This window comes from Bos grunniens, chromosome 23 (genome assembly GCF_055505025.1).
Source record: "Bos grunniens cultivar Pamir isolate PY7600 chromosome 23, Bosgru_T2T1.0, whole genome shotgun sequence".
In the NCBI taxonomy this organism is placed as follows: Eukaryota; Metazoa; Chordata; class Mammalia; order Artiodactyla; family Bovidae; genus Bos; species Bos grunniens.
In genome coordinates this window covers 18,922,503-18,936,481 of record NC_141187.1, presented here as the reverse complement: position 1 = coordinate 18,936,481, position 13,979 = coordinate 18,922,503, and the positions used below count along the sequence as shown (strand labels likewise).

The following is a 13,979-nucleotide window of genomic DNA, read 5'->3' as shown; positions in this document are numbered from 1 at the left end:
TCTCCTCTCCACTTCCCAAGGGTCCTTATCTTTTTGGGGAAGAAGGCGCCAAAGCTTTGGGACTGTCCTCCCTAGGAGGTTAAGGAGGGTTAGGGACAAAGCACGCCCCCTCCCCCCAACAGGGCCTTTGCCCCACTCCGGTTCCGCGAACCAATCCTTTCCCCACCGCACCCTCCAACGCAGGCCCGGGCGGCTCATGAATGAACTGCACTGTGTGAGGCGCAAGGAGAGGACACGCTCCCGGGGCCAGTCGCCTCCCCAGCCCTCCGACCAGTCCCCAGACCGGCCGAGGGCAGCGGCCGGCCTCGCGCCAGCTCTCGCAAACCCTGCCCTTGCCCGAGCCCAAACCCCCTGCCCCGGGCCGGCTTCGGGGGTACTCGGCCCCTGGAGCCGGGGAAAAGATAAAAAGACGCCGAGGACATTGGACTTGGCGACCCTTGAATCCAGAACTCGGGGGCGGGGGCGGCAGATTCCCTACCGCGGCGGCGGGCTGATCGGGCGCAGCTGGGACCCCGGAGGGGCGCGGAGGGGACTCGCACCTGGACGGGTCAGGTGGGGAGAGTGGTGCTAGGGGACCGGGGGCGGAGGTCCCACCCCTTGGATCTCTCGAGGGGTGGGGACAGAGGCCGGAGTACCTCTGGACCCCAGGCAGGGGTCGGAGGACTCACACGATAGGCTCCGGATGGTGCCGGGGTTGGGGGCAGCGCGCGGCACCCCTGGGTCCCGCGGGCCCCGGGCACCTCTGGGTCCCGCAGGAGGTTGAAAGGGAGGGGACGCGCAGCTGAGATCGGGGTTTTTCTTTAAGGTGGTGGTGGGATCCTCAAAGAAAAGAGACGGGGCTGGGGAAGGGTCGCGTACTCACCCCCAGGCGCAGACTCGGCTCCTGCTCCGAGCCCCGGGTTGGGGCGGGGCGGGGCTGGGGGAGGGGGAGGGGGAGTCGCTGGGCGGCTGGAGCTCCGGGCTCCTGCGGCGGCCGCGGCAGTGTCTGGGGGAGGGGGAGCGGGAGGAGGGAGGGGGAGCTGGAGGAGGGGGCGGGGCCGCGCAGGCCACACCCACACGCTAGGACACGCAAGGCGCGCGCGCACCCTCAGATTGCCGCCCTCCCGGCTGGGTCCGCCGCGCAGGCCCAGAGCGCGAGGCCGCGTGGGGGGGAAGGCGGCGCCCAGCCAGTGGGGCCCGCGGCGGGATATTCCTGGGCGGCGAAGGCGGTATGGAGTGTGTATGGGGGGAAGGGACGTCACGCTCCTGACTTTCTGCTTCCCGTCTTCCTTTCTTCCCGGCTGGAGCCGTGGCGCGCTCCCCCAGGGTGGGTGAGGAAGAGCCGGGTGCGGGGATCGTGGGCCTTCTAGGGGCAGAGGGTCCCGACGGGGAGGGAGGCCTCTGATCCGGACCCTGCTCCCTCCCATTCTTAGAGGACGGCTCCGCTCTCTGGGGCCTCTGAGACCCCGCGCCCCTGGCCCGCTCTCACCTGCTTTTTCTGGGGCTGGGGCGGGCTGCCGCCAGGCTTCACGAGGTGGCCTAGGCCGATCAGTCTGGCACGGCTCCTCCGGTTTGTCTTATTTCTCTCGTTCTCCCTTTCCTTTCCCTACTTGGGTCTTGAGATGACTTTGTGACTCTTTTGCCAGGCGCTTCTCTGGTGTGGAGAGTGAGTCCACCGCTTTCACGGTCATGCCGATGAGTGGCTCCCCTGGCTCCAGGGGGTTCCCTGGTTTCTCATTTCACCCGAGGCTGCATCTGCCAGGGATTAAGACTGGAAAGATGAGAGAGAGAGAGGGGTGTGTGTGTGTGTCTGCGCGTGTGCGTAACTCCTGTGTGTTACCTACAAAATAGACGACAAAGGCATACAGAATACCAACTTGTTCGTTTAATTATGGGCTCATGGAAGGCTTTCTTCAAGCTTGAGAACAAGCTTGCGGACAGAAGGAAAATACTGCTTTACGTGGTGGACAGTAAATGAACTTTGCCACCCTAAGGGATTGATGGAATTTATAAAGAGGTTAATAAGACAGCATATGATGGAGTCACTTTGGGTTACTGGGGGAAAGCTGGAAGTTGGCAGATACTTGTGGGGTTGCTGGACAGAAAATGGGCACTGCCTATTTGGTTGTGGTTGGTTAGTGTGTCTTCTCTCTGCTGGGTTTTTCAAGGGCTCATTAGTAGCTTGTGGAAGGCACTGGTAAGGTTTACATGAAGTTCAAACTGAATTCCCATTCCAGCTGTGCCATTGGTTAGTTGGAAATCAATTTAGTGGATCATGGCCATCATTTAAGAAAAGTGAAGTAGAATAGAAAATATCAGTGCATTGTACTTAGGAAGGGTAAATATTGTTTCTGGACACCTGCTTCAAGTATACACATGTGAGTATATTAGGAGGTGTTATACAATGTGTTTCTGTGTGTCACAAAAGTTTGAAGCGCTTTGATTTCCTGTGTTCTCCTGTTTGTGGTCCTGCCTTCATCAATCTGAGTTTTCAGTCATTTAAAATTGTCTTGTGAGGATGCAGTCAGGACAGCAGGGATATGTAGTAAGGAGGAGGGTAGGTTGGTTTTTTCAGGGAGGCTGTGCTAGAGGAAAATTCACTTTTCACTCATGGAATTATGTACAATGGAAGAAAGAGGATTTTGTTGGAGTAGGAAATGTTACTTAGGAAGGACAGAAAGGGAGATGGGGTTAAGCCATGTTTGGCAGACTGCCTGGTGGGAGGAGTCTTTGTAGGCTTGGATTCTGGGAGCTGTTTTGGGTGGGAGAAAGTAGTTTGGAGAAGGCAATGGCAACCCATTCCAGAACTCTTGCCTGGAAAATCCCATGGACGGAGGAGCCTGGTAGGCTGCAGTCCATGGGGTCGCTAAGAGTCAGACACGACTGAGTGACTTCACTTTCACTTTTCACTTTCATGCATTGGAGAAGGAAATGGCAACCCATTCCAGGGTTCTTGCCTGGAGAATCCCAGAAACGGGGGAGCCTGGTGGCCTGCCGTCTATGGGGTCGCACAGAGTTGGACACGACTGAAGCAACTTAGCAGCAGCAGCAGCAAGCAGTTTGGATGACAAGGAATCTTCTCTTTGTGTTGTTGTTTTTCCCTTGTGTGGAATTGTCCATTTTACCCTTAGAGCTTCTTGGATGTGTATTTCCTATGGAACTTTTTACATATTGTGTTGATTTTATGGTTGTAGAGCTGGTGCAATCCCTTGCCGAGTAGCACTTGTAATGGGTATCTGGAAAGTGGAAGTGGAGCCCATGTTACCTGGTTTGGGGACCCCTGAGGATCACTAGAAGGTGTTTCTCATGTATTATTATCTTTTTATTAATGCAGTTAGGTATGTTAACATGTGGTGGATTCCCGATCGATTTCTGCCTGTGCCTAGTTAAGGGTCACCACATATTCAGAGGAAACATTTCGGAAAGCCCGAAGTGAGAATTGAATTGAGTACACTGTGGAATACATGAAGGGACAACGGCCAAAATGTTTTATTATTGCCCCTGAGTATGAATGGTACAAACCTTCCCTGAAATTCATATTTCAGAAGGGAGCCTGTTGGGCACTGAACATAATTATTTAGACTCTCCGCAGCATTTAGCATCTTATATGATGCAAGAGTCCTTTGAAGCCTGTCTCACCCCACTCTTGTCTTGGTGTTATGACACCTGGACCCACATAAGATGGATTTTCCTATTGTTACTGGAATAGTTTTTAAGGCCATGAAGGGGCTTGGGAGGGTCTCAGAAATCAGGTTACAATTGATCTTCCTTTTTAGAAGCTGACGGTTTGTTCTGGGTTGTGGCTCACCCTGGTGCAATTTTACACATGTGTTAACAATGACAACCAGCTGTGTGAGAAGGCTATGATTCAGATCCCAGAAACGTTGCTCTGGGTCAAGTAATATGCCCTCTTAAGAAAGGTGCCGGGGGACTTCCCTGGGGGTCCAGTGGTTGAGACTCTGCCTGCAATGCCTGAGACACTGGTTTCATCCCTGGTCTGGGAACTAGGATCGTGTGTGATGTATAACAACTAATTCCGTGTATGGTAACTATGCAGCCAGATAAATAATTAATTAAAACAAAAAAAGGTGCCAGGTAGCCTATTATTCCCCAGTGAAACACAACTCAGAATGGGAAAGTTTCCTTGTCAAAAGCGTAAAAAAAAATCATCTATGTCATTAGAAAAGAGGGACCACTTTTCCATGTCTACCTTTTAAAAAAAACTACTCATTTATTTGGTTGTGCTGGGTCTTGGTTGTTGCACGGGCTTTCTCTAGTTGTGGTAAGCGAGCTTCTCATGGTTGTGGCTTCTCTCGTTACGGAGCACAGGTTCTAGGGCACAAAGGCTTCTGTAGTTGGGGCACATGGGCTTAGTAGCTGTGGCTTCCAGGCTCTAGAGCACAGGCTCAGTAGTTGTGGCATGGTTCATGGGCTTAGTTGCTCCAAGGCATGTGGGATCTTCCCAGACCAGGGATGGAACCTGTATCTCCTGCATTGACAGGTGGATTCTTATCCACGGCTCCACCAGCAAAGCCCTTCTATGTCTACCTTAAGCTGAAACACACTTTTAGGACTGAGTGATCTTTGATACCCATAATGTTGCCCTGAGAATCAGGAAGTGAGGCTGTTCTCACTGGTCAGAATCCAGAGAGGGATTCCCCTGCTTGAAAACAGTCCCTTTTGTGAGTGAAGCTAAAACACTTTGATTTCCATGCCTCCTTGCTCTTCCCAATGACCCTTGCTTGACAGAGTCACTGAGGCCTGGAGAAGTGGATTCCAAGGTCATAGACTTGGCAGGAGAAGAGGGGAGGCAGGGGTGGAGGAGATACCTTTTCTTTGGGCTTTTCATCCCACCCCAACCACCTCCCCCCCAACTTTGCCTGCCCATATGACATCTCCATAAACCTAGCTCCTTGCCACTGGCTTGGTAGAGGTGATTAAGTAGAATTTAACTTTGCCTTGTACAGTTTTTCCCAGTTTGACCATACCAAGAATGTTACAAACTTCTGGAAATACAGGTGTTTGCACACCTGTGAGGTGGGGATGGCAGGGGATCAAAGCTAGAATAGATTAAAACTTACATATTGAAAAACCAACTTGAATAATCAAGAGCTGTCAGATATTTTTAAGAACCATGATTTTAAATACTCCTGTAACAAAGTGGAACAAACAAATACACAAGTTAATAAACACATAAAGGTAAATAAACAGAGACAAGAACCCTGGAAATGTTTTTTCTTTGTGAGTCAGCTTGAGAACTGGATGGAATTCCCTGGTGGCCCAGGGATTAGGATGCCAAGCTCTCACTGCTGAGGGCCTGGGCTCAGTCCCTGGTCGGGGAACTAAGATCCCACAGGCTGTGCAACCTCATGGAAAAGAACATACCCCACACAGTCCAAGGACTCTTTCTCCTCTCTCAAAGCTGCCATGTAATCTTTTAAAATTCAAAACAGTTGTCTTTATTTTCAATAGCTACCTCCTGTACACACAGCACAGCCTAGGACCAACTCTGAAGCTGATTCTGATCCACCTGCAAAGGTGTGAGTGTTCACAGTTGCTACTATCAAGAAGCAAACATCCAGGATTTCCCCAAAAGGAAAAAAAAAAATGGAGAGTTGGGGTCCTCATTGGTAGCCATGGTAGAAACAGCACATCGAGCTGTTGAGGGATGTTTGCTTCTTTTTTAAAAAATTTGTTGGCTAAGCTGCATGGCATGTAGGATCTCAGTTCCCCAGCCAGGGATCGAACCTGTGCCCCCTGCAGTGCAAGTGCAGAGTCCTAACCACTGGACCACCAGGGAAAGCCTGGATGTTTGCTCCTTGATAGTAGAAACTGAAAACTCACACCTTTGCAGGCGTATCAGAATCAGCTTGAGAGTTGGTCCTAGGCTGTGCTGTGTGTAGAGCAGATATCTATTGAAAAGATGGCTGTTTTGAGTTTTAAAAGATGATGTGGCAGCTTTGAGAAAGGAGAAAGAGTACTTGGGACTGTGTGGGGTATGTTCATTTCTGTAAAGTTTATTGGTGGTTAAAGCAGCACTTTACCTGCTCGGGTATTGTGCGGGGTGTAGTAGAGACAGCTTTCTACCCTTCCTCCGTTCCTAGGACAAGTCACTTAGCAATTCTGACTTAATTTCTCCATCTACAAAACAGCACTCTGTTGAACCTTCAGAACTGTTCAGAAATCCTTAGTGGAGTCAACCCTCCCCAAATGGTTGCTCTTTGTCATCTATCTTTGTGTTTCTGTTGGGTGCTCGGGAATGAAGTCAACCAAGAAAGTGATCTGTGTGAAAATACTTTGAGAATTGTGAGATGGTGTATAAACACAAAACTACTGAAAGAGACTCCTTCCCCAGCAAAACAGTAATGAGTATTTAAGCAACTTATTAAGAGTACTTTTTGGTCCAGAATGATTGGGGCGAAACCTGCAGGAGATGGGAGGAGCTGTCTGCATGACAGGATGAGGGTCCAAGAAGGTCTCTCTCTCTCTCTCTCTTTTTTTTTTTTTTTGATTTGTTGAAGCTGCCAGGCCTCAGTGTTTTCCTGCTTTAATGAAGAAGTACATTTATATCTTTATGCTAGGCAGAGTTTGTCTATTTTGTGGCCAGACCTTGCATTTAATTTCTCTTAGTGTTTCCCTTCTTCCACTCACTAACAGAATCTCCTTTAAACTGTCACTTGTGACTGTGCTGAACTCTGTTTTCCCTCTCTTCTTTAGAACCCAGACATAAAGAGGGAAATTGGTAGGGTAGAAACAATGTATAAGTGTACATGGATCTGTGATACTAAGTACAATATTTTGCTGATCCTAAAGCTCACATAGGCTTCCCCTGTGGCGCTAGTGGTAAAGAACCCACCTGCCATTAGAGGAGACGGAAGAGACACTGGTTCGATCCCTGGGTCAGGAAGATCTCCTGGATGGGGGCATGGCAACCCTCTCCAGTATTCTTCCCTGGAGAATCCCATGGACAGAGGAGCCTGGTGGGCTACAATCCATGGGGTTGCAAAGAGTCGGATACGACTTAAGTGAATTATCACGCACACATGCAAAGCTCAAGTAATGGTACTTTCTAGCTTTCTACAAAGCATCCCTCTGCTTTTTTAGTTCAGTCTGTCTGTATTAAAATTAGCTAAAAATGAGCTCTCAGTTTCTAAGAAGCTCCCCCAAGCCAGTGGAAGGCTGAATGAAGGGCACAGGAAAGACCACCAACTCTCCGATATTGAGTCTTTCTAGATCTGGACGGTGAATTGGAATTGCAGGTAAATAGTATTCATTTAACGGATACTCACTGAGCTCCATTTGTGTGCCCAGCACTGTTGTACATCCTGAGCAGGCAGCTCTGGACAGGGCAGGCACCATTCCTGCCCTCACAGAGTCCAGTGGGACCCACCCTAACCTGAAGTGAAGCCAAGTGAAAAACTCACCTATGTGACCCTGAAATTTGCAGTCCTCCTTGACCTCCACAACTGAAGGGAGAGCTTAAACCAGGATGGAAAATAAGCACGACTCTTGGGTTTTATTAAGTAATTTCTCTGTCTCTCTCATCTTCTTCCTCTTGCCCTCCCCATTCCCCCACCACGAGCGGTTGTGATTCATGTGCTAAACCTGGAGGACAGTACTCCACGCTGACCAGGAAGCGGCCTGAAAAGCCATCTCTGGCACCATAGTCTTCCAAATACTTAGCCTCCTCTGAGTGAGAGTGTAGAGGAGGAAATACCATTGGAGTTAGCTTCCTGTGCAAACACAGGGCTCAGAATAACGTTGTTTGTGAAACAGAGCAGTATATATAGTCTGATCTGAAGTGGATCAGGGCCTGTGTCTACAGGATGGATTTATCCTAAGAAATAACATCAAGGTCAGTCAGAGTTGCTGTGAAGTAAATTACTGCCTCCATCACTCCTCCCTGATCTGAACCAGTTGTTCAGTGGTGGGATGAGGTGTTTTTCCACAGTGGCAGTGATGGCGCCAAGCCCAGGAGATGATTCCAGGGGCCTTTAGACGTAGCATGGGCTCATCCTCCCACGACTAGCACCATGGGTCTCCTAAAGCCTGTTTGCATGTGATGTGTGGGTTCCTGATAAACAGATAAGATTTCCCTGTGTGGAGCCATGGGTGGGGGAATCTGGCTATTGGCTACCTCATTTATTTTATTCATTAAATATTTATTGCATTCCCACTCTGTGAGGACCTGCTGGGATCCTTTGCTGGGGTGGCTGTGGAGGGAACCACAGCTTTTTTTTTTAATATACAAATATATTTGGTTCTTTTATGCTTTCAGGTGCGTAGGAATGCTTACTGCTGTCCACTGGATGTCTTTAAGTCCTTTGGGTCTGGAGGTCACTATCAGATCCACCAAAGACCTAGTGAAAAGTCTCTGAATTGGGCCTTAAATGGAGGTGCTCCCTAGAGATGGGAATGTGTTACTCTTGTGTTTGAGGGCAGTACAAATGATCCTCTGTGTGTGTGTGTGTGTGCGTGTGTGTGTGTGTGTGAGTCCTGAATTCCTCTGTGTGTGTGTGTGTGTGTGTGTGTGAGTCCTGAATTCCTGTGGAGAGTTCAGATACCATATTGTCAAGATCTCTGTGGTCTCTGAGTTTTGGATAGTGAGTAGCAAGAACTGGAATGTTAAGGGATATCAGCCTTATCTAAAAAAAAAAAAAAAAATCCAAATTTATTCCACGTCTGAGTTTGGTGATGAAAGTTGGAGCCGCGGAGTTCCTTGGCACAGACACCCAGATGTCCTTGGTGTGCAGGAGGGGCGGCAGTGGACGCTGCAGCCTCATACAGAGCTGCTTGGAGGAGGTGTGTTTGGAGCCAGGGCTGCTGAGTTGGGCAGAGGTGAGCCCAGAGGGTGGGGGTGGCTTTGAGCAAGGCACAGAGAGGCGGGCCGGGGTGTAATTTGTGTACAGACTGCCCTACAGGCTTCTGGGAGGTGCCTTGAATGGGAGAGTTTGTTGTTCCCAAGGCAGGGAAAGTTCTGGGCAGCCCGTAGGCTCCTCTGCACTTGTTGGACTCCCATGAGTACCGTGGAGGAAATGGTGCCGAGTGGAGAGGCTGGGTGTTGCAATCCTCAGGAGAGGGAATGTGGGTGCCACCGGGCTCGCTTGGGGGTTCTGAGGAGCCTCTTTTCTCCCAGGAGAGCAAGCAGGGGCCCCAGAGTGAGATGGGGAGGCTTGGCTGAGACTGAACATAGCGGCAACCTGGGCCAGGAGGACTGCTTTTCAGAGCTCTTTTTAAAAAAAATGCCAATTTTCCATTATTGTTCAGTGTGTGGAGCTCTTCTTGCCACCTACACTATAAATTGTCTTCAAAACCTAAATGGATAAAAGCGAATAAGTTTCACCTGCTGTTTGTCTACGTTTCAGTTGACTCAGCAAGCACTGAGTTGGTTGGGGCGGAGTAAAACATGCCTGTGATAACAGTATTCCTGATGGAACAAAGATGATCTAATGATTGGAAAAATACTAACATTTAAATTGAAGTTACCATGTTAACTCCACTGAATAAGAGAGTGTGGGTTTGGGAAGCCAAGTACTGCCATTCAGATTTCAGCTTTTGTCACTCCTGGCTGTGCAACTTGGGCAGATTATCTAACCTTTCTGGACCTCATTTCCTCAAGTATAAAGTAGGGTGAATAATAGTGCCCATTTCATAGTTTTGGGGAAACTTAAATGAGATGATAATGGAAAGCGCTGAGACACAGTGTAAGTGCTCTACCGAATCCATTTTCATAAAGGAAGCAGCAGAAAAAGACCAGGTGACCCCCAAAGCTGTTCCTCGGCCCGAGCCCCACTGTGAAGTGGGCTTTGTACAGAGAGTGAGGACACCCCGTGTGGAGGGAAGACCCGTGGGCAAAAGCTGGGTCCACTTCTGGTTCTGCTTGTGCCCTTGGCTAGTTATGGGGCAAGTCCCCGTCTCTCTCTCTCATCTCAGCTTCCTCAGTTTCAAAGCGGATGTGATATGATGATGGAGAGGGCTGATAGGTATTGAGTGTGGACATTGGGCTCCATGCTTTGCGTGGTTTACCTCGCCACTGCCCTGTGAGCAGGTGTTACTGGTGGGAAACCCCGAGTTGGGGAAGCCGAAGCTGATAGTTCCTTGTCCAGGGCCACGGAGCTGTGAAGGTAAAGCTGGCGTCATCTGGTAGTCTTTGGTTCTGTGTCATTTGTTAATAGTTCTATAAGTTGACCATCTTCTTTTGCATGTAATTTTCTGATCATTTGGGCCACTCCTCCTTGGGTTGTCTTAAGGAAACACTGGCAAATAAGCTTGAGGTTTGAGGTTAAATCGTAGTTAATAAGCATTTCTGGAGTGTTTAGGTATTTCTGTGAGAGTAAATAGTGAGTTTTCCCCACCTTTACTAAATAAAATCTTATCTAAGGTGCTTTGAACTTGGGCAAGGCAGAGCTATGTGTAAATACAGTGGTAGAGGCTTTTTCAGCAGAGCTCTTGAATGAGGCCCTCTGTGGCCAAACATTTGGGTGGAAAACAGGCATGTTTTGCAGCTGGAATTACCAGTCAGTTGTAGATTTTTCTTAAACATTTCCCCTCACTGACACCCGGGCATTGCGGAAACCTGGGGATGGGCCCAAGTTTTTGGTGCCAGGGAGCCTCGGGGTGGAGGTTCTGCAAGCTGGAGTTACCAGTGTTGGACTGGTGTTTACTCTTTTATCCCCACCTTGTTCTCCTGAGTCCCACTTGCAGCTGCCGTGTGGGGTAGGTAGTTTCCCTGATCCAAATAGAGACCGAGGTCACTGACTTGGCGAGGGCGTCCTTTGCACTGCTTTGCTAACCCTGAGCTGTCCAGGTGTCTGGCTCTTACCTTTGAGGGAAAGGTGATGTGGTGGCGGACAACCTGGGTGGTTCCTCCAGGTAATCTGCTCTCCTCCAAGGAGTGGAAGTTCTGGTTTCAAGAGGCACTTGAGTGTCAACAAGGGGCCAGTGTCCTCCGTGGAGGATGTGGGAAGTGGTCCCTGCCTGGCTGTGTCCCATGGGATTCCTTTTTTCCTCCTGCCCGTGGAAGTGATGTAATGGTGAAGGCACTCACTGTGCTCTTGTGTTACCCACAGCAAGAACTGCTGTGGCCATTCCAGCCCTCTGACCCCAGTTAGAATATGAATCAGCAAAACTGTCGCTGGAGTTCATCTAATCGTCTGCCTATCTTTTAACCACTAAGATTTATATTTAGTGACTAATGATCTTGTGCTCGAAGTGCCATCTCCCACACAAGTCCCCAATAGTCTTTCAAAAAAAACAAAACAAAAACCAAATATACCAAACTATTGGCTCTGAGTGAGGACACTGACTTAGAAATAAATCCTTGCCCCTCTCTTTCCCTGCAGGAGTTGCCGTCTTGGGATCCCATGGCTTTTTCTAGCGGGCTCTGGGGCCCCTGTGTCCACATGAGCAGAGCATTCAGCCAGCGCTGTTTCAGGTAACTTTTCCTAATGAGGTCTTCAAGCTGTGTTTTTGAGTAAGCCTCCCACCAGGACTGGGTGTTGTGATTAGAGTGGCAGTGGACACTCAGGGAGGTGGGCTGGGGGTCCAGGGAGACTAAAGGAACAGATGGGGCTGGGGTTTGGGCAGCCCAGGTTGGGGAGGGGGGCAGGTAAAGGGGCGATGGTGCTGTTGGGGGCGGGACTAGGAATGGACCTGGAGGAAGATGAAACCTCCATGCCTACCAGACTCTTCCAGTGAAAATGCTGTCTCTTGACCCTGTTGTTCCCTAAGTGCGTTAAAACCTTCTCTTTTAAGAATAAATATCTATGTATTTATGTGTATAACTGAATAACTTTGCTGTGCATGTGAAATTAACACATTGTACTTCAGTTTAAAACATATATATAAGTGAATAAAAGTAGAGGGCAAAACTCTTTTAAAAATGGAATATATGTATTTTTACATCACAGGCTTATGACCACTCAAGCATGATGAAAGTGTGGCAGCCTCCCCCTTCCCGTTTAGGTGCTAAGCCAGGGCAGAGAGTGCAGGTTGCATTCCTGTTGGCAAACATGCCTTTTGGCCCTGTTCATGCACTCATTCCGCAAGCGTTTACTGAGCCCTGTGCCTGGGTTTGGTCATAGAGAGATGAATAAGACTTGCTTCCTGCCCTGGCAGAGTTCTCACAGTTGGCCATGGGAGCAAAGTTGGAAACAAATAACTCTAAGAAAAATGTGACCAGTTTAATAATAGAGGCTTGTACAGTTCTTTGGAAGGCTCAAGACAGGGGCTGCTAATAGAAGAGGAAGAGGGGGGAAGGGGGAGGAGGCGGACAGAGGCCGCCTTCCTGGAAGGGAAGTGGGGGCAGGCCCTGTCCCAGCCCCCAGAGAGGGCCATGAGGCTGGGCAGGCTTGGAGAGCTCCAGGGGTTCCCGGCCCTGGGGCTCAGAGCAGATGTGTGAGTGGCGGGAGGTGGAGGACCTGAGGAGACAGGTATGTTAGGACCAGGTTGTTGACAGTGTAGTCAAGGGGAACCACTGAACAGTCCCCAGCAAGGGAGTGGCCTCCACTTTATATTCTAAAAAGAGGTCTTGTTCGGCAGAGTGAGGTGCTCAGGGAGCCGGTTAGGACACAAAACATAACGGTTTGGTGTAAAAGTGTGAGCTGCTGGATGAAGGAATTTGTTGATGGGGTGGAGGGGAGGGTCAGAGGTGTTCAGGAGGTGGTGCCAGTAGAGGTTGGATGGAGAGAGGTTTATGGCTCGCGAGCTAGAGTTTCTGGAGAAGCCGCTGTCTAGGCAGAAAGCCCACCAGCCGGAGGAGGCTTGCGGGGAAGGCGATGAGGTCACTGTGGAACCGACCGACACATGAGGAGCTTGGAGTGGAACTGCAGGACTGGAAGATAGGCAAGGCCTGGGGCTGGAGATGGAGTTCACTAGGTGGGAACAACAGGAATAGGTGACATCGCCCAGGGCAGGCAGGTAGAACGAGAGAAGAGGACCGCGGGTCACCCCAGAGAATCAGCACTAGGGTCCTAGTGGCAGAGGAAACTAGAATTCCACTGTCATCAGGTGGCTCAATAGTAGCTCATTTGCCTTTAATAGTACTCTTTCTAGTGGGGGGAAATTAAAAGATTATTAGCTTATTTTCAGTTTCTGCTGTGCTGTGTTATGGGACTCCCTAGGCAGACATACCCACTCGGATCTAATGGTTCCCAGCACCATGTAGATGGGACATCTGGGAGTCAGTGTTTTCAGGGGGAGCAGGTTTTGCAGGCTCGACAGGGGCAAGGCCTGGCCTGTAAGGTATTCCCTTAATCCTCCAAGGCCTGTTGGAAACCAGAGGCTTTAAATTAGGGCTGCCATGCCACTCACTGTAACAGAATATTGGGTTCCCTCTAGAGCCCACCCAGATCAAGGTCCTGACCCGGCAGCAGAAGCTGTAAGGAACTTCTTAGAGTGAGGACGCCGCCGGTGTCAGGGCCCTGCTGATGTGCGCGCTGCCAAGCCGGGCCTGGCAGAGGCCGCTGCGCCCTGACCGGCAGAGCTGCAGGCCTTAGACTTTCCTCCTCTTCCACCAGCACCACCGGCAGCCTTGGCGCAATTCAGAAGATGACGCGGGTGCGTGTGGTGGACAACAGCGCCCTGGGGAACACTCCTTACCATCGCCCTCCTCGCTGCATCCACGTCTATAACAAGAACGGCGTGGGCAAGGTGGGTGACCGGATCCTGCTGGCCATCAAGGGGCAGAAGAAAAAGGCGCTCATCGTGGGGCATCGCATGCCTGGCCCCACAATGACCCCCAGGTTTGACTCCAACAACGTGGTCCTCATCGAGGACAACGGGAACCCGGTGGGGACCCGAATCAAGACACCCATCCCCACCAGCCTCCGCCAGAGGGAAGGCGAGTTTTCCAAGGTGCTGGCCATCGCTCAGAACTTCGTGTGAGCGGAGCCCAGGCGCTGGCCACGGGGGCTCGTGAATGGAGCCGTTCTGAGAACTGCACCTCTGCTGAGGGGGAGCCCGGGAACGGTGTCCTGTGGGAAAATAAACGCTTCCATGTA

At 50.3% G+C, this 13,979-nt stretch overlaps 2 protein-coding genes and 1 non-coding gene across 30 annotated transcripts in view; 1 reads left to right on the top strand and 2 right to left on the bottom strand.

Moving 5' to 3' along the window:
• TMEM63B (transmembrane protein 63B) overlaps positions 1-1,608 on the bottom strand; it is a 25,643-nt gene extending 24,035 nt beyond the window's left edge. For 3 of the 7 annotated variants that reach the window (XM_086371837.1, XM_086371842.1, XM_086371840.1), the window contains exon 1: positions 863-987. The gene's annotated coding sequence lies outside the window, so the exon portion shown is untranslated. Of the gene's footprint in view, positions 1-862; positions 988-1,468 lie in introns of those variants that run through there. The other 4 variants (XM_086371839.1, XM_086371843.1, XM_086371838.1 and 1 more) reach the window with 3 other exon arrangements.
• On the top strand, positions 1,129-13,979 carry MRPL14 (mitochondrial ribosomal protein L14). Of its 22 annotated transcripts, none has more exons than XM_086371860.1 (5): positions 1,129-1,208; positions 7,127-7,238; positions 8,733-8,817; positions 11,322-11,413; positions 13,497-13,979. In XM_086371860.1, the coding sequence occupies exons 4-5, from the start codon at positions 11,343-11,345 to the stop codon at positions 13,861-13,863; spliced, it is 438 nt and encodes a 145-aa protein (XP_086227986.1). In that variant the 5' UTR covers positions 1,129-1,208; positions 7,127-7,238; positions 8,733-8,817; positions 11,322-11,342; the 3' UTR covers positions 13,864-13,979. The 22 variants fall into 22 exon arrangements, with proteins under 22 accessions (XP_086227986.1, XP_086227978.1, XP_086227977.1 ...); XM_086371852.1 differs by having other exon boundaries at positions 8,667-8,781; XM_086371851.1 differs by having other exon boundaries at positions 8,667-8,817.
• TRNAA-UGC (transfer RNA alanine (anticodon UGC)) lies at positions 5,707-5,779 on the bottom strand. Its single transcript has one exon. It is a non-coding gene; the product is annotated as a tRNA-Ala (tRNA).

What these genes read in the sequence shown, in the direction of transcription:
- MRPL14 (XM_086371847.1), top strand. Translation starts at nt 8,674, where the DNA reads ATGAAAGTTGGAGCCGCGGAGTTCCTTGGCACAGACACCCAGATGTCC. An exon ending in GGCTGCTGAGTTGGGCAGAG is followed by an intron (nt 8,818 to 11,321) that starts GTGAGCCCAGAG and finishes CTTTCCCTGCAG; the next exon opens with GAGTTGCCGTCTTGGGATCC. An exon ending in TTCAGCCAGCGCTGTTTCAG is followed by an intron (nt 11,414 to 13,496) that starts GTAACTTTTCCT and finishes CTCTTCCACCAG; the next exon opens with CACCACCGGCAGCCTTGGCG.